Raw genomic sequence first — 24,135 nt, 5'->3', positions numbered from 1 at the left:
CAACCATGTCATCTCCTGAGACAGAAATCGCAACAGAAGATTCTAATAGTCAAGGTCTTGGATTCAGACATACCCCTCCTTCTTCCCAGAGTGTCCAGTGTTGTGTATTTTTCTTCTCAGTTGCTCTGGAGGAAAAGGATTTTGATGATATGAGGAAGTAACAGACCAAAGGTATCTTTTGCATCACTAATCCTGATCTCTGCTGAAGTTTCTGCCCAAAGCTACTTGCCACTTGGCAAAAGTTGGCTGATGTGATGATTTTATATGCTTCGTAGAGATAATCAGAGTCTGATTAGGAACAAACAAAGATAAAGACCTCTCACTGGAGTCTCATCTCACAAGTGCCTACTCTGAGGATAATAAAAAAATAGGATTTTCTTTTCTCACTTTGGTTCTCAAGCATTTAGTATTTTCAATGTTCTTATTTGACTCTGGATTTTAAAAAACTATATGAAAGGTATTGTTGGGATTCTAGAGAATTTTATGACAGTAATTTAAAATTAAAAATTTCAGGAATATTTTGAGACACTTAATTGTCTAAAGTTATTTCTTTTGAAAGAAAAATACAAAAGTATAATATATAAGCAAAGTTTCTAAGACTTGTTTCTATTTTCATTCACCTGTACTAATTATATTCAATTAATGTCATAGATTCATTAAACAGTATTTCTTACACATGAAATAAAAACAGCTTTCATTTAATTCTCTGCTAAAATTCTTTATATTGATACATACCTGCAAGAAGTGCCTAACAAGACTAGAATGGAAAAATGTCCTAATTTTTCCTCATGAAAAAAAAAAGAAATTTTGAGGAATAATTAAAATGTAACATTGAAATTATTTTTATGTAAACTATTATGGAGTAAAATTTACTTAATAATTTACCCAATGTTCATAAATGTTACATAATTTTGAAACAACAAATTGAACTATTTTTACAATTAAATTTACTCTGAAATTCATCATATTTTTTCCAGATATGGACCTTTAATTTGGTGTTTAAATGTATTTGGGGAATTGTTAAAGTCTATCATTTAATTTTTAAGGGCAAAAATTTAGTAAAATCATTTGTAGTCCCATAACATATGTTGTTCATCAATAATGATCAAACCTTAGGACTGGACATAGGATGTATATGTAACCAAAAGTTTTAATAATTGAAAATAACAAAACAGAGTATTTTTTCACAAGATAATATGATAAACTTGTGTTATATTCTCATATACAGTTTTTCTTTGATTTCTCTGGTGCAAATATATTAATTTCAAATTAATTTGAATATGTACATAAAGTTTTTCACCAGATTATACATTTTTATAAGTAGAACCAACAAGCAATCATTAATGGTAAGTCAAACCAGTGGAGACATCATTATTTAATATGTAGGATGAACCAGAGATATGTCCATTTATTGCCTGGGGTGGTAAGAAATGCCTGAGAATTAAATACTTGTGTTTATGCTTGAAAGGTGTGAAAATATCCAAAGACAAAATGAAATGAGGAAGCTATGACAGGGTAGGAAAGCTGTGAGAATGAAGCCAAGTTCTTAGAAATAAGTAGAGTTTTTGAGGTATTATAGGGACTTTGTTGCTTGATATGGCTTGCACCTTATTAGTAGATATTAAAAGATGTTAAAATAGTGTATTTTTACATTCATATTTAATATTCTTTATAGATGAAATGTTAATACAAAATTTTAAATTCTAGAGAACCAAATTAAGTCATCTCTGGTTAATAGAAGCATTGAATAATGGTTCACTCCTGAAAGTCATTCTCTCTTTGTTCCTCAAAGACTAACACCCTGAGTCTTAGTTTGTCACGTTGCCAGATACCCACAGCATTTCTCAGCCCCTATTTCAGCTTCCAAGTCTGTCTGCAATATAGGTAGAGGGGAGGTCCATTTTTTCCAGTCACTGTTCTAAACTTAGGCGACATTCCCTTCCCTTTCCATATGATATGTGTCTGTTGGCCAGGTGGTGGAGCTGAAGGAAGTATCTGGATACAGTTGTATGAAAGCAACATGTAGTGTAGTAGAGCAACAATTTAAAGGAAACAATATCTGTGATAAGCAACAGAACCACTCCTGATTCACCTTCTGGTTTAAGGCAACATTCTGTGGGGGGGGGGGGGGGGGGCACACACATGCAAGCAATGTCTTATGCCCATTAGATAAGACAAATGATTCTAAAAATAAATCATAACTGACTTGAAATGCTCATATTGGGTAAAGAAGCAGTGGCAAGTGCTCTGCCTGTGGGAATAGCATAACAGAGAGCAAGAGAGAGTCTCATGATGTTACTTGGAGGCATGAGGCTTGCCTCCTTCATGCAACATTTTTTCAAGGCTTTGAAGCTTAGAGGTGTAAGAGAGAACATAACCCTGACATTTCATCTAGAAGCGGCTCCTACATAAAACAGATATATCTGGTCTCCATGAATCTTTGAGACTCTTTTATGGAGAGAGTAGGAGAAAACATCTTTGTGCTACTACCACCATCAGGAGAAGGCAGGGATGCTGAGCAATTGATGGGTGCCATGAAGTCTACTGAGACTGACTAATGGGGACAATTACCTCTCAGGAGAACTAGTTTTCTGTCTGCTGTTTTCAAGAGCACCAGTAGGACCTTATTTGGGCATGAAAGAATAAAATAATTTGTTGGCAGCAATTCACCTTTTCAGCTCCCTTGAAGAATGCAATTGTACAAATTTAAATTTCCTGTGTGAACAAATACTCCGTATGAATGCAATAGTAAAAGAATAACAGTTGTAAATGAGAAATTCTATATCATGGGTAGGAAATAAAGGCACAATTTCTTGTCCAGTAAGAAATGTTGCATAGATATATGTGAAAAACATACAATATTCACATACAATATTAAGTCTTGTTTATCACTGGCAACCTCTTCCATGACATTTCTGTTTCCTTCTGGGTCAGGAGTATGTTATTACCCACCATCTGACTCAGATACCTTGACATAGTTCTACACACTGGTAAGAATTATGGATCATATTTTTTATTCCAAATAGATTAATTTATTCATTTTAGAGTTCATACTTTCAGAAATATTTGTCAACACTCTTAGTTAAAATGGCCAGGTACACAAATTATTGACAATATCAAAGGATATGACCAAACCTATCTATTCTCTGAGTGAAACTAAATGAATATTGCCTGACAAGAGCCATGTTCCAGATGTATAAAGCATTATCAACCCTCTGGAGGGATTTGAAGAACTCTTAAGAATATTTAGAGATAATACAGATTATTTGGGGGTAGATAGACTCTGGGGCCTCCAGGAGGAACACTGTCCTTCATGAGTCTACTGGGATTCTAATCTAACCTTGGTACCATTCTTCCAAACAATCAAGAACTCTCACTAATCCTATTTCTTGTGAATATTCATTGCTTTCTCTGGATCATTTCATTACCAAACAGCAAGGAATTGTAAATTTTTTCTAAAGCAATTTTTTTTTTACAGGAAGTTTCTTTTTCCAAGGAACTTACTTATGGCCACTTTGACATCCTTATTCCTCAGGCTATAGATCACAGGGTTCAGCATGGGCACAACAGTTGTATAAAACACAGAGGACACTTTCCCTTGGTCCATAGAACTGACAGCCGATGGCTGGAGGTACGTGAATGCACCAGAACCGAAGAAAAGAGCAACAGCAGAGATGTGGGAGCTGCAGGTGCGGAAGGTTTTGGCTCTGCCTTCAGTGGAGCGAATGCGCAGGATGCTGGCTATGATGAAGATGTAAGAGCTAAAGATTATCAGGGTTGGAAAAAATATATTAAATGCACTGATGCACAGACCTACTATCTCATTTATGAAAGTACTGGAGCAGGAGAGCTCCAGTAGTGGATAAAGATCACAAGCATAATGATTTATCATAGCTTCACAGAAAAGCATGCTATAAATACAGGCTATATGAACTGTTGCACCAATCAAGCCCATGGTATATACCTCAAACACCATCCAGGAGCATACTTGATTAGACATGGTTACATTGTAAAGCAAGGGGTTACAGATGGCAACATAACGGTCGTATGCCATTGCAGCCAACATGTGACACTCTGCAATTGCAAGAGCTGCAAAGAAATAGAGCTGAGTCATGCATTCAGCATAAGAGATGGTGTTTTTCTCTGTCACAAAGTTCACCAGCATTTTGGGCGTGATCACAGTGGATTGACAGAGGTCAATGAAGGAGAGACTGCTGAGGAGATAGTACATGGGAGTGTGAAGGTAAGAGCTGAGCACAATCAGTGTGATCATGCCCAGGTTCCCCACTACTGTGAGCACATAGATTCCTAGGAAGAGGAGGAAGAGGGGCAGCTGGAGCTCTGGTTTGTCTGTTAATCCAGTGAGGATGAACTCAGTCACTGTAGAATGATTTCCTTCTGCCATTTTCTTCTGGGAATTCTAAAAAGAAAATATATTTTTTGTAATATATATTATTAATCTGTTGCACAATGAATTTTGAAACAGAGGTCAAGTTTTTTCAGCCATGTCCCTCGTTTTTCTACCAGTACTTCATCTGTGTCATCAAAGACCTTGGGATACCAGTAATGTGTGAATTCTAAATGAGTATCAAATAGAACTATCCATATTTTGTTTTGTGCTTTATGATTTGTTATTAATAGTACCTAGTCCTTTATCTCTCACAAAACTGTTCTTATAACTAACAAAATAACTAATAAAGTAAAAATAATAAAGCACCTACACAAATGTCCTCAGGTAATACAGCTCTTAATTGCAAATGTATGAAAAACTATATCCTAAACATTATTAAACAAAACAAGATGTCTACTCTCTGCACTGTTTTTCTACATTATACTGAGTGGTGTTGCTAGGGCCATCAGCCTAGGACATGAAATTAAAAGATATCTGCATTGGAAAAAGAGAAGTAACACTACTTCTATTAATGATATAATCTTCATTATGGAAAGGCCTGTAAAAAGTTGTATTAGCAGTAATTAAAATTTAAGCATGATTGTAGAGAAGAAGTCCAACAGAATTTTATTCCTATAAACTTGCTGTGAACAATAAAAAATCATTTACAATACCATGGGAAATAATAAAATACTTAGGAATAGATTAAAAAGACCAATTCAAGGCATTCATTTAAAATTAGAAGCATTATAAATGGAATTAAAGATAAATATATGAAAAGACATTTTATATTCATGAAATGAAGAAGAAACTTTCTCAAACTGTGAAATTTCTCAAAATTTTTCTGCAAAAATCAGTGCATTTCCTATCAAAATCCGAGCTCTGTTATTTTCAGATCTTGAAAAGTTTATCATAAAATTTCTATGACAATACAAGGAACTCAGGAAACTAAAGCAAATATGAAATAGAAAAATAAAGTTACATTTCCCTTTTCTTAAAAAAAATATATATATGGGTAAAAATTTATGCAAAAATTTAACATCTTTGGCAATCACAGAAATGCAAATCAAATCTACACTGAGGTCTTATCTCACACCAGTTAAAATGCCAATCATTAATAATGTAAAAAAATTAAATGCTGTAAATATGAGACTGTTAATTAGTACAAATATTATGGGGATTCATATGGAGGTTCAAAAGAGTAGCAGTGAAACCACCAAATGTCCCAGCTATACCACTTCTGGATATTTATCCAGAAGAGTTAAAGTCCACATATTACAGTGATATATGCAAACACATGTTCATAACAGTGCAAGTGACAATGCTACATAAATAAACCAACCTAGGTGTTTGTCAACAGATGATTTAGTAAAGAAAATTTAATAGAGCTTATGTATATTTAACAGAATTTTAAAGTTTTAGTCTGCATAAAGAAATAAATTGTGTCATTAGTAGAAAAATGGGTGTAACTGGAGAATATCATAGAAAGTGAGGTAAGTCAGATGCATGAAGTGAATTTTTTCTCTAACGTGGAAACTAGAGGGATAAGAAGAAAGAAAAGGGAAGTAGTGAAAATAAAAGAACATAGAATAGAGTAGTTGAAGGTGATTGAGGGAGTGAGTGAGGAGAGGTGGGAAATGGGAGATACTAGGAATGAAACAGACTAAATTATGCAGTGTGTATATATTAATATTTATCTCAGTGAATTCCACTATTGTGTATAGTTATAATTCACCAATAAAAATTAATAAAAATAATAATAAAGTTTGAAGGCTCACATTTACCCATGATAATACTTAGAACAAAGTTACACTAAGACTGTGCTGTATTGTTGTAAGTATAGACATGCATATCAATTAAATAAAATTGAAAATTCAGAAATAAACTCAAATCCATGATAAATTGGACTGTTGTGCTTCATAGGAATAAAAAAGGGAAAAATAAGTTTTTAAACATACGATTTAGGCACAATTTCATAGTTACATGTAAAAAATTAATTTGAAACTCACATAATCAAATTGGATCATAGAACTAAATGTTAGACACTATAGCAATTAGAAAAAAAGTCACAAGTCTAAGTTTTTGTGACCTTGGATTTGATTATTGTTTCCTAGATAACATACTGTTCTGGAGGCTAACATAGAAAAATTGGACATGAATTTTTTTTCCTTAAAGAACACGACCCAAAAAGTGAGAAGAAAAAACAAAGAATTGGAAAAGTCAATTTCATGTAACATACATAAAGTAAATTCTTACAACTTAACCATATGAATAGACTAAATGAATAGCCCTGGGATATCCGTACTTTTGTATACTATTTGATAAATCTCTTGTAATAGTCTTATGGACATGGTACATACATGATCTTATGTGGTAAAGTTGAAAATAGAGGACAATACCTCACAGTTTTGTATATCTAAAGATTATCTAAAGATTAACTGCAAATCAGAAATCTTGATTTATTACTCCATAGGACTATATTTAATCTTGTCTTTGATAAAAACTTTTATCAAAAACTTGAATGAAGCCACAAGAAAATTATTAAGAATTCATAATAATGAGCATGTATATGGTGAGAATACTTAAAGAAGGTATCTCTAGAAGGCTGGGGTTGTGGCTCAGTGGTAGAGTGCTTGTCTAGCATGCATGAGGCAATGGGTTCGATCTCCAGCACCACATACAAATAAAATAAAGATATTATGTTCATCTAAAACAAAACTAAAACTAAAGAATAAGTATTTAAAAAATATATCTCTAGGCTGTGATTGTGGACTGATATTAAAACAAATTTAATACTTCTCAGCAAAAATTTGCTGTGGGTGTTTGTGTATTGGGATGAATTATATAGAAACCTTTTATCTTCAGAATACTAAAACCTAAAAGGGGACACTGAGGCCCACTAGACACTGTGGCAAATACTTTGTGTAGGAGCTATAGGATACAGTTATTATAGTTCTATAACAGAATGGGGGTCAGTGAAGGCTTCTGTAGATTAACAAAATGATAGCTTTTCTTCTATGTCCAGGTAAGTATCAAGATATGACTATTACCTGAAAGGGCCTTTGGTAGGTTTTCAGTCTTAACTAATAATTCCTTTTCTTTCTCTTTTTCTCTATCATATTATCCTGTGAAATCCCATATAATGGTTAAAGTTTACTTAGTACCTTTAATAGTGACATCACAGTTAATAAGAACAAATTTTGTGTGCCTATGGGCATGTTACTTTTGTCTCTATGTAGCATATACTAATTCCAGAATATCTTTTCTTCTACACTTAATTGTAACTTTATTTACAGGGCTGATACAGTGCCTTGCACTGAGCAAATCTCAATCAAGATAATAATATCATTATTGCAAGAAGTTTACAGATAAGTTTATACAAAATCCAAATGAATGAGTAAAACTCTCACACTGCCTGGATTGAAATGAATAAACAAAGAAGCATTTGCCATGATTTTATACTGCAGGATACTGGAAAATGATAAGGGAATCTATGCTTACCAGAAGGTTTAACTCTTACAATGAGGACAGGGAGGAACATAAAACAACCACTCACATTTCTATTAAGTCTGAGAAGCAGACTTCAGCCGAATATTTTAAAACTCAAGGTCTTGGATTAAGACTTATCCCTCTTTCTTCATGGAGAGTTCAGTATTTTTCTTTTTCTTCTTCTTAGTTACTCTAGAAGAAAAAAATGACTTTGATGGTAAGAAGATGTAATAGACCTAAGGTATTCTTTGAGTCACTGATCCTGATTTCTGATGAAGTTGATGCCCAAATTCTCTGCAAAAATTGGCTGATGCAATGATTTTTTTGCATACTGGATATAGGTCATCAGAGTTTAAGAAGTAAGCAATTATAATGACCTCCCACTGGAATTTCATCACACAAGTCTACTCTGGGGAATATCAACAAATAGAATTTCCTTTTTCCAAATTGATTCTCAAGTGTTTAACATCATCACACTTGTGGAATTCATTATTCTTGTTTGATTATGAATTAACATGAAGGAGGTAATTGATATTGTTAGAGCTCAGTGAGTTTCATGACAAGACACAAAAATTAAAATTTTGTAAAAAATTTGAGATATGCACTAAAGGAAGAGATTTTATTATACTATGTAAAAATAAAGAAGCAGGAAACACCACTAAGGTCTATAAATTTGAAAGATTTAATATTTCTGATCACTAATATATACATTTAGATAATATGCATATTCATAAACCAGTGATTTTAGGGATAGTGTAACTTGGAGGATGAATAGAACAGTTGCACTAAGATATAATCTTAAAATATTTAGATATTGCTGATGTTTCAGGTGGACTTTCTGACTAAAAAGAATGATCAAAATTTTCCCAACTATAAATGAAAGAAAAATTTTGAAAACAGTGACAACTTGTGACATAGAAATTATTTTTACAATAAATTACTCATTTGGGTGCAAAATTACATTTAATATTTTTACCATTTATTATATAATATATGAATTTTGAGATTAAAAATAGCAATAGATTCTTTGGATTCATTTCTAGGCTCTTCTATGCCAGCAGGCACATGTTTCTCTGCTACACAGGCACTTGAAGATTCACAAGGAGAATGCTGAGCACCCTGGAAGCCAGGAAATGGAACTATTGACTTTCAGGGAAATGATTACGGACTTCATTCAAGAGAAATGGAAATGCCTGGGCCCTGGTAAGTGGAATTTATAGAGTGATATGATGTTATGGAAAGGCAGAAACCTGGACTTCCTGGATCTTGCTGACTCTCCATCATCCCTAGCCACATTTCTGGAGCAAAGGTAAGAGCCCTAAAATTTGAAGAGGCAAGAGAATGTAACCACATTCTTTCTTCCTCCACTGAAGATGGCAGAGTGGATCTAGGCAGCAACCTTTGCACACCTTGCCCCCACCTCCCAGCCCAGAAAGGAAGTAGTAAAAGAACAGCTGATCAGAGAGTTGCCACAGGAGCTCAGGCAAATATGGGCAAACTGACATCCTGCACCCATCATGGTGATGGCTAAAACACTGGTTTTAGCTATACAAGCCTGATCAGAGGCTTCTTAACTATAGATGGCCCACAGAGAACCTACAACCATAGGCCTTGCCGTTGTAAACAGTCAGCAAGTGCTTAGATAGCAACACAAAACAAAAACAAAGATTCAGTGAAGGGTAGTCAGCACCAGCAATTCACAACTATGTGTAACAGGAGCTCAGATACCGGTAGGCCAATGAACTATACATCCCAGTCATAGTGACAGTACCCTGGCAATCTACATCAGTCAGGGAGAGGAGGCTTCTGAACCACAAACTAACCACAGAGAACCTGAAATCACAAGTCCTATTCTTCCAGACAGCCACTAGGTTTTATGCCACATTAAAAAAGTTCCTGTGTAGGGGACCAGGTGCACAGCATTCTTCAGCAGCCAGTGCAACAACCCTGAGCCTGCACCCAATTGAAACAATCACCAAATGCAGCAGAGCACCCTGTGAGCATGTAGCCTCAGGACCCTGCACTGACAAACAAGAAACAGGTGGTGAGAAATCCACAGCAACCAGGGAAATTAGCTCCTGTGCCCTAGCACATTTAGAAGAATTCTAGGCTGAACAGTGATCGGTATCTTCTAAGGGTTTCAACTGATGAAATTCAAAGAGAAAGAACCAATAAGAATTTTCTCTACCTTGTCAGGAATTATTATAAATAGCTCTCGTATTTATTTTGAATTGATAGTTGTTCCCTTTGTGTCTGATATTATACCTTCAATATATTTTAGTAGTTTAAAATCATTAACTGAAATAATTTTATCTTTGATTTCCTATCTCAGGTTTACACTTACTCCTCTTATCCACTCTATTCCCTCTTTCATTACCTGCTACTTTCTCAAATCTCCTCTGGTCATCTTCTTCTTTTTACCTTGGTTTGTATTATCTTTTTTTTTCAATGTTTTCTTTTCCTTTGCCCAGATTTTCTCTCTTATCACTTTCAGCCCCTATATAATGTAAGAGTAAATTTACTGTCTTTAGTAATTAATTTCTTAGTCCAGAACATTGTCATACATTTACTCCTGAATTAGGGAGGAACTGTGGACAACATTTTACACAAAGTTTACTTTTCCTAAGGTTGATTAGTACATGTCTTCAGTCTGGAAATGATTGTAGTAAATAGGGGTTAGTGTTTTCTCTCAAAGTGGTGCTGATAGTAGGTACAGCAGAGGACTCACATTCAGTGGGAGAATCAGTACCTGAAGATTTGCCAGCTCTTGGCTCATAAAAAATGAAAATCATTGTAGTGTCAATTGAATCAGTTACTGAAATTTTTTCGGATGCCTGGGGTAATTTGTTCCCTTGCTTTTTTTGTATCACTTGTATGTCAAGCAGAAACATAAAAGTCAGAGTGATAATCATCCCAGCAGATGAGTAAACATATAAGTGATGTGAAAACTCAAAGGAACAAATCACCCAAAAGGCCCAGAATACTTCAGCAACTGATTGGAGAAATCAGTGGAGGAAATGTTGGAAGAAGAATTTAGGAAGTTCATAGTTAAAATGTTCAATGAGCTAAAACACAATGTAAGGGATGAATGTAGAGAGAAAATAGAGATAGTAAAACATCATGTCTATAAAGATATATAGATTCTGGAAAAAAACCCAGAAATTCTGTAAATAAAAAATCAATAAATCAAATAAAAATTCTGTGAAATAAATCATCAATAGATTACATCACATAGAAGACAGATTCTTAGGCATTGAAGACACAGATATAATTATGAAAACAAAGTTGACAATGAAGAAAATGTATTAAGAGATCATGATCTTATTTGCCAATCAGGAAGACAGAGAAGACCCTAGAGTACAGGAAGCCAAATAGTTCACATTCTGAAAAGAGGAGGGTCATCTGAGAGGGAAATATCCCTTATGCTTCTGAGAGAAGCCATGTATGGTCAGTGATACTCTGACCCATGTATAGTCAGTGACCCATCTACCCACTCATAGAGCAATGCTAAAGGAGCCAAGAGCCTTCAAACACATCCTCAAGAGTGATTTCTGGGGAATCTCATCTCTAGTAATTTAGAGAAATGCAAATCAAAACTACTGTAAGATTTCATCTCTCCCCTTTCAGAATGTCAATCATCAAGAATATAGGCAACAATAAATGTTGGTGAGGATGTGGGGAAAAAAGTACACTGTTACATTGCTGGTGGGACTGCAAATTTGTGTAACCACTATGGAAACAGTATGGAGATTCCTCAGAAAACTCAGAATGAAACCACCATTTTACTAAGCTATCCCACTCCTTGGTTTATATCCAAAGGACTTAATATCAGCATATTATAGTGACACAGCCACATCAATGTTTTAAACAGCTCAATTCACAGTAGCTAGACTATGGAACCAACCTAGGTGTCCTTCAATAGATGAATGGGTAAAGAAAATGTAGTATATATAATCAATGGAATATTACTAAGCTTTAAAGAAGAGTGAAATTATGGCATTTGCCAGTAAATGGTTGGAATATCATGCTAAGAGAAATAAGCCAATCTCACAAAACCAAAGACTGATTGTTTTCTCTAATATGTGGATGCTAATTCACAACAAGGAGGGGGCACTAGGGAAAACTAGCATTATCTTAGATCAGGTAAAGGGAAGTGATGGTAGGGGACGGGCGGATGTGGTGATAGAAAAGATAGTACAATGAAACAGACATTATTACTGTGTGTATATATGTGACTGCATGACCAATATGATTCTGCAACATGTACACTCAGAAAAATGAGAAAATGTATCCCATCTATGTATGATATATCAAAGTGCATAAATGTATTCTACTGTCATGTATAACTAATTAAAACAAATTTTAAAAATTTAAAAATCAGTATAAAACATGAAATAATTAAGATCAGAGACAAAACTAATAAAATTGAGAATTGAAAAAAATACACACACACACACAGAAGAGTAGATAAAAACAAAGTCAGTTTTGACCAAATTGTCTTAAACACCTGGAAGAAGAGTAGAACCTAAGCATAATCCTACATGGACATCTAAAAGAAAAACAGTGTTGTTTTGATGTAATTTAAGATGGACACTTGTGTCAGCCTGACCAAAAGTCAGTAAAGCTCGAGGCTGTAGAGGCTGGGTTCTTGTGTGAGAGTGCCTAATATTAACGACCACAAAGGACTCTAGAGTTGCAAGTTTCTCCTGAGTTAATATGAGCCTTATCTCATAGACCTACAAATCTTACTAACCTCCTACATTGATAAACTTTATCTTTTTTCCACTGATATGATTATGAGTTGCTGTTATGGTTTTTAGAGACTGGTTGAGATACTAATTGCTTTTGTGTTAATTGTTTACAAAAAAAGTAATATTATGCTATTTTGTTTGTTGTCTTAGCATGATCCCTGCACTATATATGTCTTGTCTAGTCACCTGCAGTCTGCCACTGTGAACTTCTGAACTGCCCTGATGCTGAATACCCTTAACTATCCACACCACACTTGATAGAGAACAAGAACTTTGGGTTACTTCCACCAACTTCACCTTCTTTCAGCAAAAAATGTCTTGAAGATGTTGTCACCCATATTTCCATATTAATGGAATGTAGAAATTGACAGTGGGGAAATGTAATAGTGCTCCACTTTATGCTTTGAATATACCCCTTGCTGCACTGCTATTGCAATTTATTTTCAAAATGGACACGTTTCTTCCTCTTCCTCTCTCTCTGCTCCTCTCTAATCTCTCTCCCTCTCTAATCTCAGGGAAAATAGGATTATCTTTCTTCCCCACCTCAGGTAGATTTATCTGTCCTTGAGTACACACGCACCATAAGAATAAGTAATCCAGACTTTGGAAATGGTACCAGAAGATCTCAGAAATGACTATCTCCCAAACTAATAAGTGAAATTACTTCAACAACAACAACAACAAAATGTGGAATATAGACTTTGAATCATCTCTTTAAAAAAAACAGTATTCCTGCTGATGAGGAGAATCACAGCTTCTGGGACAAGAGTCCCCTGTGTTTCTCATTTTCCATCAAAGTAATAAAACTTCTTTTTTATTTTTCTCAAAACACAAAACAAAACAAAAAAAAACATGATCACAATATTCAAAAAATCTGTGCTAATATTAACAGAATAAGCATAAAAATTATTGGAGTATATGAAGACAACAAAAAACAAATAAAGGAATGCACAATCATTTCAATGAACCAGTATCAGAAAAATTTCCAAACCTCAGAATTGATATAGATATTCAAATTAAAAAATCCATTTAGAATGCCAAACAGTAAGATCAAAAAGATCATCTGCAAGGCATATTATAAATAAAATTCCTAATATACAGAATAAAGATAAAATTTTAAAAGCCACAAGAAAAAATGGTAAGTCATATTTCGAGATAAGTCATTATGAATTTCAACTAATTTCTAAAATCATACCCTAAATGCCAGGACTTGGAATTATATATTACAATCCTGAGAAAATGGGTGCCAAATAAAATTACTACATCCAGAAAAATTATCCTTTAGAAATGAAAATAAAAGTCTTCCATGACAAGCAGAAGCTAAAAGAATTCATGACTACTAAGCCTACAATACAAAACCTACTCAATGAAGTATTTCATGCAGAGAAATGAAAACCAGCAGAGGGATGAATTTCACTACAAAAGTAGTCAATTAAACAGAATCAAGACTGTATTAAGTATTAAATAAATGAAAACAGATGGAAATAAAAAAAATATTTTTTCTTTAATTACATTGAAAAGATCTAAACTCTACAATAATAAGAAATAGATTGGCAAATTGGATTACACAACAAAACCCAACCTTATGTTCTTTGCAAGAGAATCAACTTATAGGCAAATATATCAACAAACTAAAAATGAAAGGATATACCAACTAAATGGAAAAGGAAAAAAAGCAGGGTAGTTATTCTTATATGAGATAAAGTAGACTTTAAGACAAAATCAATAAGAAGAGACAAAAAAGTTATTTCATTCTGATTAATGGAATCATCCAACAACAAGATACAATGATTATAAATATTTTTGCCCCAAACATCTGTAGACCTACATACATAAGCCTTCTCAATATAAAGAATCAAATAGATGACAATACAATAATATTGGGTGATTTCAGCATCCTTCTCTCACCATTAGTTAGGTCACACAGACAAAAATTAAGTAAAAATTCTTCAAAACTAAAACAAAACAAAAACAAAAAACACTGTTAATCAAATGAATGTAACAGACATCTATATAATATTTCATCCATCAGAAAACTGAATTCACTTTTCTCTTATAGGCACACAGAAATTTCTCTTAAAAATAATTATTTAGGGCAAAACAAATCTTAGCAATTTAACTATATGCAGATAATCCTTTTCATATTATCAGATCATAGTGTAATAAAAATATAACTCAATAAGTAGATAAAAATAGAAAACATTTTAATACCTACAGATTAAATAATACATTTTTAAATATGAAATGGATCATATAAGAAATTAGAGGAGAAAAAATTCTTAGCTACAAATGACAAGTGAGATACAACATGTTAAAATCTCTGGGATGGTATGAAAGCATTCTAAGAGCAAAGTTTATAGCACTGAGTTTCTACATTAAAAATATAGAGAGATTCCAAATAATCTAATATTAGACCTCAAAGCCTATAAAAATAAGAACAAACTGATTCCAAAATGCTAAGAGCCATAGCCAAGTAGTATGATGCATGGCATTTTTGGTTGAAAGGTGACGCCAGCAAGCCATTGAGATGATATGATTATGTTAAGATCTGCATTCATATGGATATTAGACCCCTGCTGTCCACCTTGGCCTAGAGAGTTCCCATTGGTTGGGGAAGTGCGGTAGGAGGGAATTCCGGAGGAGGGACTTCCTGTTGCCGGTCTGGGAGAATGCTGCGTGTGTGGGTAGGCATTTTTTCCCCTGAGAGCATACAGGGCATTGGCGGGAGTTTAAAAATAAAGTTTGTTCCTGTTTGAGTGGCTCATGATTTTGTGCCCAGCCAGACTGCGGCACCAAAATTAGTAGAAGACACAAAATAATTAAGATCAGAGTCAAAATTAATGAAACTGGGAATGAAAAAAATACAAAAGACTAATATGACAAAGATTTACTTCTTTGAAAAGATAAACAAGATTTATAAGCATTTAGCCAAACCAACCAGAAAAAAGAAAGAGAAGAGAATTAAGCCAGAAAGTCCATTCTGGGTGGAGAGCTGTGAGAATGAAAATAAGCCCATAGGAATGAACACAGAATTTCTGAGATATTGCATAGACTATTTCACCCAGCATGGCATACACCATTTAGTGAATATTAGTAGATATTAAAATATTGCATTTTTATTCATATGTAGTTTACATTCCATTTTAATCACACTTAACACTCTTATTCCTCTTAGATGCAATGCTTAAATACAAATGTTAAACTTTAGAGAGACAAAATTGAGTCATCTATGGCATAGTTAAAGTACTACATAATGCTAATCATTCTTGATATCTGTTCTCTTCTTTCCTAAAAAAAGAATAGATATCTATAGTCTTAATTTGATGCACTGTCATCTAAATGACACCCACATCATTTCTCAACTCCTCTGCAGCAGAGATATGTAGCTTTAAAAATACAATCTCAGGAGGCTAAATCCTTGTGTAGGGTTAAAGAATAATAATAAGTAGACTGTTCTCTGCCTCAGGGCATAGCGTAACAGAGAGGAACAGGGAAGAATGTGCTGTTTTTTTGTTTGTTTGTTTTTGCTTTTTTTTTTTTTTTTTAGAAATGTCAATGTTTGTGTCTCCAAAGCAACATTTTTTGAAGGCTTGGAAGCTTAGAGGCATACAAAAACACAACCATGATTTACCACGTATATGTGGCTCTCACATAAAACAGAAATATTTGGTCTCTTAAAGTCTGAGAAACTTTGCTGGAGAGGAATGAGAAAAATCATCTAGGTAGTGCCACCACCATGGGAGAAGGCAGGGGAGCTGAGTAACTGGTAGATGCCACCAAGACCTATTGAGACTAGCTGATGGGGATGAACATCACTCAGGAAGACTAACTCAAGTCTTTCTGGTGGCTGTTTTCAAAAGTTTCAAGAGAAGCTTAAAAGGGAAAAGGAAGAAAAGAAAATTCATTGGTTGGAAGTCTCCTACATGATTCCCCAAAACAGGTAATTTTTATTAATTAATAGTGAGTTTAAATAGGATTTATTTGATTTTTAACTATTCTTTGAGGTTAAATAAAACATAACTGCATTAGCTAAAAATGTTATTTCTCAATCTGAGAATCCACACAAGGGCTTGGAATATCAGACACTAACTTTTTGGGCTATAGAGTAATGTTCACAGAATTGTCAGAAAAATAGAGGCAGTAGCATAGTCAAAAATGGTCAAGAAAGGAATGTTGCATGGACATATGTCTAAATGTACACAATATATTGTCTTTTTGTCAATTTCTTTATTATATTGTTATCTTCTGAATAGGAATGATTCCATAACACATTGTGTGCTCAATATTTCTTAATATAGTTGTATACACTTTGTAAAAACTAGAGGTTATATTTTGTATATTCCAAATAGTTAAAACAGTTTATTTTAGATCACAATTTCAGAAATGTTTTCCAATATATCAGTTAAAAAGGTCAGGTACAGAAATATTGAGAATATCAAAGGATGATGACCATCTGCGTTTATTCCTTGATTTTAAGGTAAATGAGTTTTGCCTATAAAGATCCATTTTATACATTTTCCAAATGTATAAAACATTAATAACCATGTGGAGGACTTCGAAGAACTTTTCAAATATTTAGAGGTGTTACAAATTATTCAGGACAGATAGACTCTGGGATTTCCCAGTGAGCTGTGGTCCTCAATGTGTCTGATCCTCTGAATCCAGTTCTACTGAAGCCGCCAGTTATCAGTGATGAGTTCTGCTTCCTTGAATGTTGAAGTATAATATTAGAGAAGCATGCAGAGACAAACATATAGAGCAGATTTTATTTAAAAAGTAGTAACAGACTTCTTCCAGAAGGGAAAAGAGGGCCATAGCTGGTATCCTGGTTATCCCAAGAAGCAACTGCATCCTGCCCCTATTATACTTTTTAGACTTTCTGTCTTCTTTCCACTTATCTCTGTCCTTCCTGAATAGGCCCAGGAGATGCCAATGGGAGCTAAGCAACTGGTAGATGCCAAAAGGTGAGAAGCAGATGGGCAGAGGGAAGGGCCAAATGGAGTGACCCAGACAGGAAGCCTCCCAGGAGGCATTAACAACATTTACAACTCCCTATGGTGAGGGGCATTTCCTGAGACAGGTTACCTTAGCAATAGGCTGGAGCAGGGGCAGGTGGAGAAAGGGCTCTGGCGGTATTAACATTTCCATCTCCCAGGCGTGGTATCCAGCTTCCCAGACCCAAATTGGCCTCCATTTTATCAAGCCAACCCAATTACCTATCTACACTGACTACCTGTCTTTAATTCTGGCTTTACTACACTTGGCACTTTATTTTTCTTCTCAAATAATTAAACACCAGCAATAATTTATGACTTGTGGACATTTGTTCTTTTTTCAGAATTGTTTCCTCACTAAATCTGTACAAATTATAAATGTTTCCTAAAGCAAAATAGCCTCTTTCACAAACTTCTCTTTTCAAGAAGTTTTCTTAGGGTCACTTTGACATCCTCATTCCTCAGGCTGTAGATCACAGGGTTCAGCATGGGCACAACAGTCGTATAAAACACAAATGATACTTTCCCTTGGTTCTTGAAGCTGACTGATGATGGCTGCAGATACATGAATGCCAGGGAACCAAAGAAGAGAGCAATAGCTGAGATGTGGGAGCTGCAGGTGTTGAAGGCTTTGGCTCTGCCCTCAGTGGAGCGAATACGTAGGATGCTGGCTATGATGAAGATGTAGGAGCTGAGGATGAACAGGGTTGGGACAAAGATATTAAACACACTTAAACACAAAAGAACTACCTCATTTATAAATGTATTGGAGCAAGAGAGCTCCAAGAGTGGAAAAAGATCACAGAGGTAATGGTTTATTATAGCATTCTTACAGAAAAGCACTCTCAGCATGCAGGCTGTGTAAGCTGTGGAACCAATCAGGTCCACGCTATATACCCCACCACCATCCAGGAACAGATTTGATTAGACATGGTTACATTGTAAAGCAAGGGGTTACAGATGGCAACATAGCAGTCATATGCCATTACAGGCAATATGTGACACTCTGCAATAACAAAAATAAGTTAGAAGTAGAGCTGAGTCATGCATTCAGGGTAGGAGATGTGTTTTTCTCTGTCACAAAGTTCATCAGCATTTTAGGGGTTATCACAGTAGAATGGCAGAGGTCAATGAAAGAGAGACTGCTGAGCAGGTAGTACATGGGGGTTTGCGGGTGAGAGCTGGGCCCAGTCAGTGTGATCATGCTCAGGTTCCCCGCCACTGTGAGCACATAGATTATAAAGAAGAGGAGGAAGAGGGGCAGCTGGAGCTCTGGTTTGTCTTTTAATCCAGCCAGGATGAACTCAGTCACTGTAGAATGATTTCCTTCTGCCATTTTCTTATGAAAATTCTAAATAGGAAAAAAAAAAGAAAAATTTTGAAATAAGTATGTATTGTCCAATCACACCAGGGAGTCTGAAGTAGAATCCAAATCTTTTCACACAGAGAATCTCCATTTCACTTGTTCTCTATTGTCAACTGTCAATGATGTTATGATCACAGGAATATGTGAGATGTAAAAAAGTATAAGATGAATCTTTTCCTATGTGTGCTCTCTGCTTTAATATTTTATATTAGTATTATCCAGTCCCTGAAGTCCCACAGAACTGTTCTGAAAACTTTGAGTTATCCAAGTAGTTTTCGTGTTTTATATGTAATCTTCTCAAGTGAAAAAAAAGTACCTCTTTATGGTAAAATAACAATAGCATTTAAAAAAATCCCACAGAAATATTGCACATAATTATGAAAGACTGAAAGTCTTTCTTCCTAAGATAATGAACAAGGCAAGATACCCACTCTCTGTGCTTTTATTCAATATCACACTAGAGGTCTGGCAAAGATTATAAGGAAAGTAAATTATAAGAAAACTTAGATTAGAACCACTATCTTCATTTATAAGTATCATAATATTGTATATAGAAAGTCCTAAAAATATCTATAAAATGAACTGTTAGAACTAATTCAAAAGTGAAGCAAAGTAGTAGAATAAAAGATCAACGAACTCACTCTGTTTTTCTACACACTTGCATTGAGCAATCAAAAATCCACTTGCAGAATCAAAATGAATGAACAAAACCCTTACAATGCCTGAGTTGAAAGGGTAAGCAAGGAAGCATTTGCAGTGATTTCATTCGGCAGGGGACAGGGAAATGATGAGGGAATTTGTGTTCACACGGGGGTGTGGCTCTTCCTATGAGGACTGGGAGAGGCAGATAAACAGCCACATGCAACTCTATAAATAGAAGAAGATTTCAAAATGTAAAAATAAAATTGTGGGATGAAAACATACCTCTTCTTCTTCCCAGATAGTTTGATGTTGCCTATTTGTTCTTCTCAGTTTCTCTAGAGGGAAAATTACATGTGTGAGGAGATGATAGACCAAAGGTATTTTTTTTGAGTCACTAATCCTGCTCTCTGCTAAAACTCATGCCCAAGGACACTTGGATTTCTGCAAAATTTGGCTGATGCAATGGTTTCCTATGCTGTGTATAGACAATAGAGTCTAATTAGGAGCAACCATTGATAATGATCTACAATTGGAACCTCATCCCTGAAGTTGTCAAATCTGGGGAAAAACTACAGTTTTATATGTCTTGTTCCACACTTGTTCTCAAGTGTTTAATGTTGTCAATGTTCTTATTTGATTATGGATGAAAAGGGAGCATGTGAGAGATATTGTTAGAGTTCTACTGAATTTCATGCCATGATATATAAAAATAAAAATTTCTGGAAACTTTTGAGACATACACTGAAGGAATTGTTTAAAGAGACTTTTTTTTTTTTTTTTGCAAAGGAAAGGAATATTATTTAATCAGGGAAAGAAACCAATTTTGTAAGACTTGAAATTGTTTTACTTGACCTCTATTCTCTGTATTTGATATGATACATTCATAAGACAGTAGCTTTTAGAATTTTTTTTATTTGAATGTGAATAAAAGCTAAAATTTTCACTGAACTTTTATGCTCAAATATATTTGATACTGAAAATGACCAGTGAGGAATACCTAACAAGACTAAAAAAGAGAGATGAGGACATTTTTCCTTATAAAGTAAAAGAGAAATATGGAACAACAATTAAAACATATATGGTACAGACTTTATTCTCATTCTAAAATGATGGGAAGTCAAATTGTATTTTATGTTTTTACCAAATATCCACTAAATATTATATAATTTTGAGAAAATAATTGCAGTTAGTTTTCAGAATTAAATTTACCTGGAATATTTTGAATTTATTCTTGAATACAGACCTTTATTCTGGTGTTTTGCTAAAGTCTACCATTTAATATTTTAAAGGGCAAAAACCTAATATCATAATTTATAGCCACATGAAAAATGTTGCTCATTAATAAAGGTATAACCTCAGAACTAAAAATAGAATGAAAAACAATACACAAGTTTTGTTCTCAAGAATTTGATTATTTTCATAAGTGTAATCCACATCAATCATTAATAGTAAATAATACCAGTGGCCGCATCATTACATTAAGGGTCATGAAACAGAGGTGCACCTAATCATGACCTGGACTGGTGACAAATGCATGAGAATTAAGGTGTTGTCTTTGTCATTGACATGTGTTACTATAGCTCTGAAGTGTAGCTTGAGGTCAGGTATTGTGATGGTTCCAGTATTTTTGTTTGTTTATTTTTGCTTAGAAAATACTTTGTATATTCTGAATATTTAAATGAATTTCAGGACTAAAAGTTTTTTTTTTTCTAATTCTATGAAAAACATCATTAGTATTTTGATGGGCTTTGCATTGAATCCGTATAGAGATTTTGGTAAAACGACCATTTAAACAATATTAATTCTGCCTGTTAATTAAAATGGGAGGTCTTTCATCTTCTAATGTCTTCTTCAAGTTTTTCTTCAGAGTTGTATAATTTTCCTTGTAGAGATCTTTTACATACTTTATATATTTCATTTTAATTAAAGTTACTTATTTCTCATAAAATTCCCCACAATTAACTTGAATAGGTCATAGAACCAAATATGATAATATATAATAATATGATATGATATGATAATATATAATAATATTTAAACAAAACATGAAAATATATAATATTGATATATCAAATATGATAATATATAATATTTAAAAAATGAATTAAATCCTTATGCCCTTGAATTTGATGATTGGTTCTTAGATAAGATGCCAAAACCAGAGAATATAATAGAAAAAAGTGTAAATTTAACATCACAAAAATAAAAATATTTTTTGCCTTAATGTATACCATTCAGAAAGTAAAAAAACAACAGAAGTTATTAAATAAAACAAATTTAAATAACATAACTAAGGAATCAATTGTACTCAGGATAGAAAAAATTCTTAAAACTGAACAATTAAAAGGACAAACAGCCAAATTGAAAGTAGGTCAGAGGATTTGAATAAATAATCTTCTAATTCAGGTACACAGGTGACCAATAAGCACCTGAAAATATGTTTATTATCATCCTTTATTCTGTGAATTTGAGTCAAAACCACAGAGAGATAATGCTGCATATCCAGCCAGATAGCTGACAAGAATGTGAAAAATGTGACCCCTCGTCCATTGCTCATGGGATTGCACAATGGCACAAACCATTATGAAGTGAGTTTGATGTTTTTCAAGTTATTAAAGAGTTACCTTTGGCCTGGAACTTTCACTGTTGAGCACATATTTACAGACTGTAAACATACATCCACACAAAACCTTAGACATAGATGTTCAGAGCAGCTTTATTTATTAGATCCAAAGAATAGAGGACACACAAATGCCCATCCACTGATGAATGGACAAGCAAAATGTAGAATAGCCATACAATGGAGCATTATTCTGTAGTAGTAGAAATGAGTGCTGAGATATTGCCATGTCATGAGCCGACCTGAAACAAGTGAAAGAAACCAGACACAAAAGGCCGTATGTAGTGTGATTCCATTTATACCAGGTTTATACAAACACGGACTATATCTTTTCTAATTGAGATCTCAGTCTTGTGGTTGTATGCAATATGGGGATTCATTGTGTTGTATTCTCATGTGTCCATAGGAAGGCTGTGTCAGGTTCATTCCACTGTCCAGAACTGACCAATATATAGAGACAGAGAGTAGCTTAGTGTCTGCCAAGGCCATTTGAAGGAGATGATGGATGGGACTGCTAATGGGTACTGAGAATTGTTTGAGGTTTGATGAGCATATTCTACAAGTGGAGCATGTAGTTGTACAACTATGTGGACATAATAAAAATCACTGCATATACAGTTGAAAACAGTGAACTTTACAATATGCCAGGGTCATTTCAATAAATGTGTTATAAAAATTATAACCATAATAAAACAATAACGACTCCATGCAGAACACAAAAAGCATCCCATCACATCCTACTCATTCCTCACCATCCTGTAAGCTCTCCCAATCTAGGTTCTGGGTTATGCCTTCTGTATGTCTGAATTTATGCTAAATATTCTTATTATGTTTTCTCCCACACAGTGTAGCATTTCTCTCTCCTTCCAAAAACAAATGAAAATATGCTATATTGACTAAGAAATGATATCTTTTCCTAGCATAAACTACTTTTTCTAATACATAGACAAGAAAAGCCTAGCACTTTCTAGCTATTGACTATTAAGTTTCAGACACAAGGCAGATTCATGGTCGATTTAACATGTCCCTTTGTCTTTGTTAGAGAAAGAAAAAATCAAGTACAAAATAATAAGAACAAATGTAATAGAAGAAAACTAACTCACATTATAATTAAGGAAATTATCTGAAATACAAAGATTAAGTGAGGTACCAGGAATTCGCTTTCTGATGTCTCCTCTCTTCAGAATCATCAGTGGCCACCTCCTGCAGAGGACAATAATTCCCAATTCTGGCCCAATTCTATACTAGAAAAGCTAATTAATGTTGTGAGTAAGAAAATGTGAAAATGTGAACTCATGATTGAGTCAAACTGTTTCTGACTCTATAAACTCAGAACGAAAGGTTTCAGACTGATTTTTTTTATCAGTTCTTTTTAGTTACACATGACAGTAGAATCCATTTTGATAAAATTATACAACAAGGAATATATTCTATTCTAATTAGGACCCCATTGTTGTAGCTGTACATGATGGTGGGATTCACTTAGGTATTATGTTAGATTGATTCTATGGTCTTTCTATTTCTATCCCTCTCTTTTTTCTCTCATTCCCCTTTCTATTGAAATTCTCTTCTTGCCCTCCCTTTACCTTTTTTTGTGGTTTAGCTTCCACATATCAACAAAAACATTTTACCTTTGTGTTTTAGGAATGATTTACTTCACTTAGCATGTGGTCTCCAGATCCATTCATTTATTGGCAAAGATCATAAAGTCATTTTTTATAGCTGAGTGTTATTCCATTTGTATATATACACCACAATTTATTTATCCATTTATGTGTTGAAGGGCACCTAGGCTGGTTCTATAGCTTGGCTACTTTGAATTGAAATTCTAAAAACTGATGTGGCTGTGTCACTGTAGTATGCTGATCTTAAGTCCTTTGTGT

The 24,135-nt window shown here is 34.2% G+C and overlaps 2 protein-coding genes and 1 pseudogene across 3 annotated transcripts in view; 1 reads left to right on the top strand and 2 right to left on the bottom strand.

The window, feature by feature from the left end:
* Positions 1-3,472: 3,472 nt before the first annotated feature.
* On the bottom strand, positions 3,473-4,414 carry LOC114088853 (olfactory receptor 8G50-like). Its single transcript, XM_027930589.2, has one exon. It carries the CDS (start codon positions 4,403-4,405, stop codon positions 3,473-3,475), a length of 933 nt encoding a protein of 310 aa, XP_027786390.2. The 5' UTR covers positions 4,406-4,414.
* LOC114088830 (olfactory receptor 8G50-like) overlaps positions 4,129-24,135 on the top strand; it is a 170,479-nt gene continuing 150,472 nt past the window's right edge. Inside the window, exons 1-2 of one of the 2 annotated variants that reach the window (XM_071616804.1) lie at positions 4,129-4,243; positions 8,964-9,082. The gene's annotated coding sequence lies outside the window, so the exon portion shown is untranslated. Of the gene's footprint in view, positions 4,244-8,922; positions 9,083-24,135 lie in introns of both variants that reach the window. The other variant, XM_027930566.2, reaches the window with a different exon arrangement.
* Positions 18,024-24,135, bottom strand: part of LOC114088868 (olfactory receptor 8G50-like) — a 49,390-nt pseudogene continuing 43,278 nt past the window's right edge.

The sequence above is a fragment of the Marmota flaviventris genome, chromosome 9 (assembly GCF_047511675.1).
Source record: "Marmota flaviventris isolate mMarFla1 chromosome 9, mMarFla1.hap1, whole genome shotgun sequence".
NCBI classification, from domain to species: Eukaryota; Metazoa; Chordata; class Mammalia; order Rodentia; family Sciuridae; genus Marmota; species Marmota flaviventris.
This window is presented reverse-complemented; position numbering and strand designations above follow the sequence as displayed.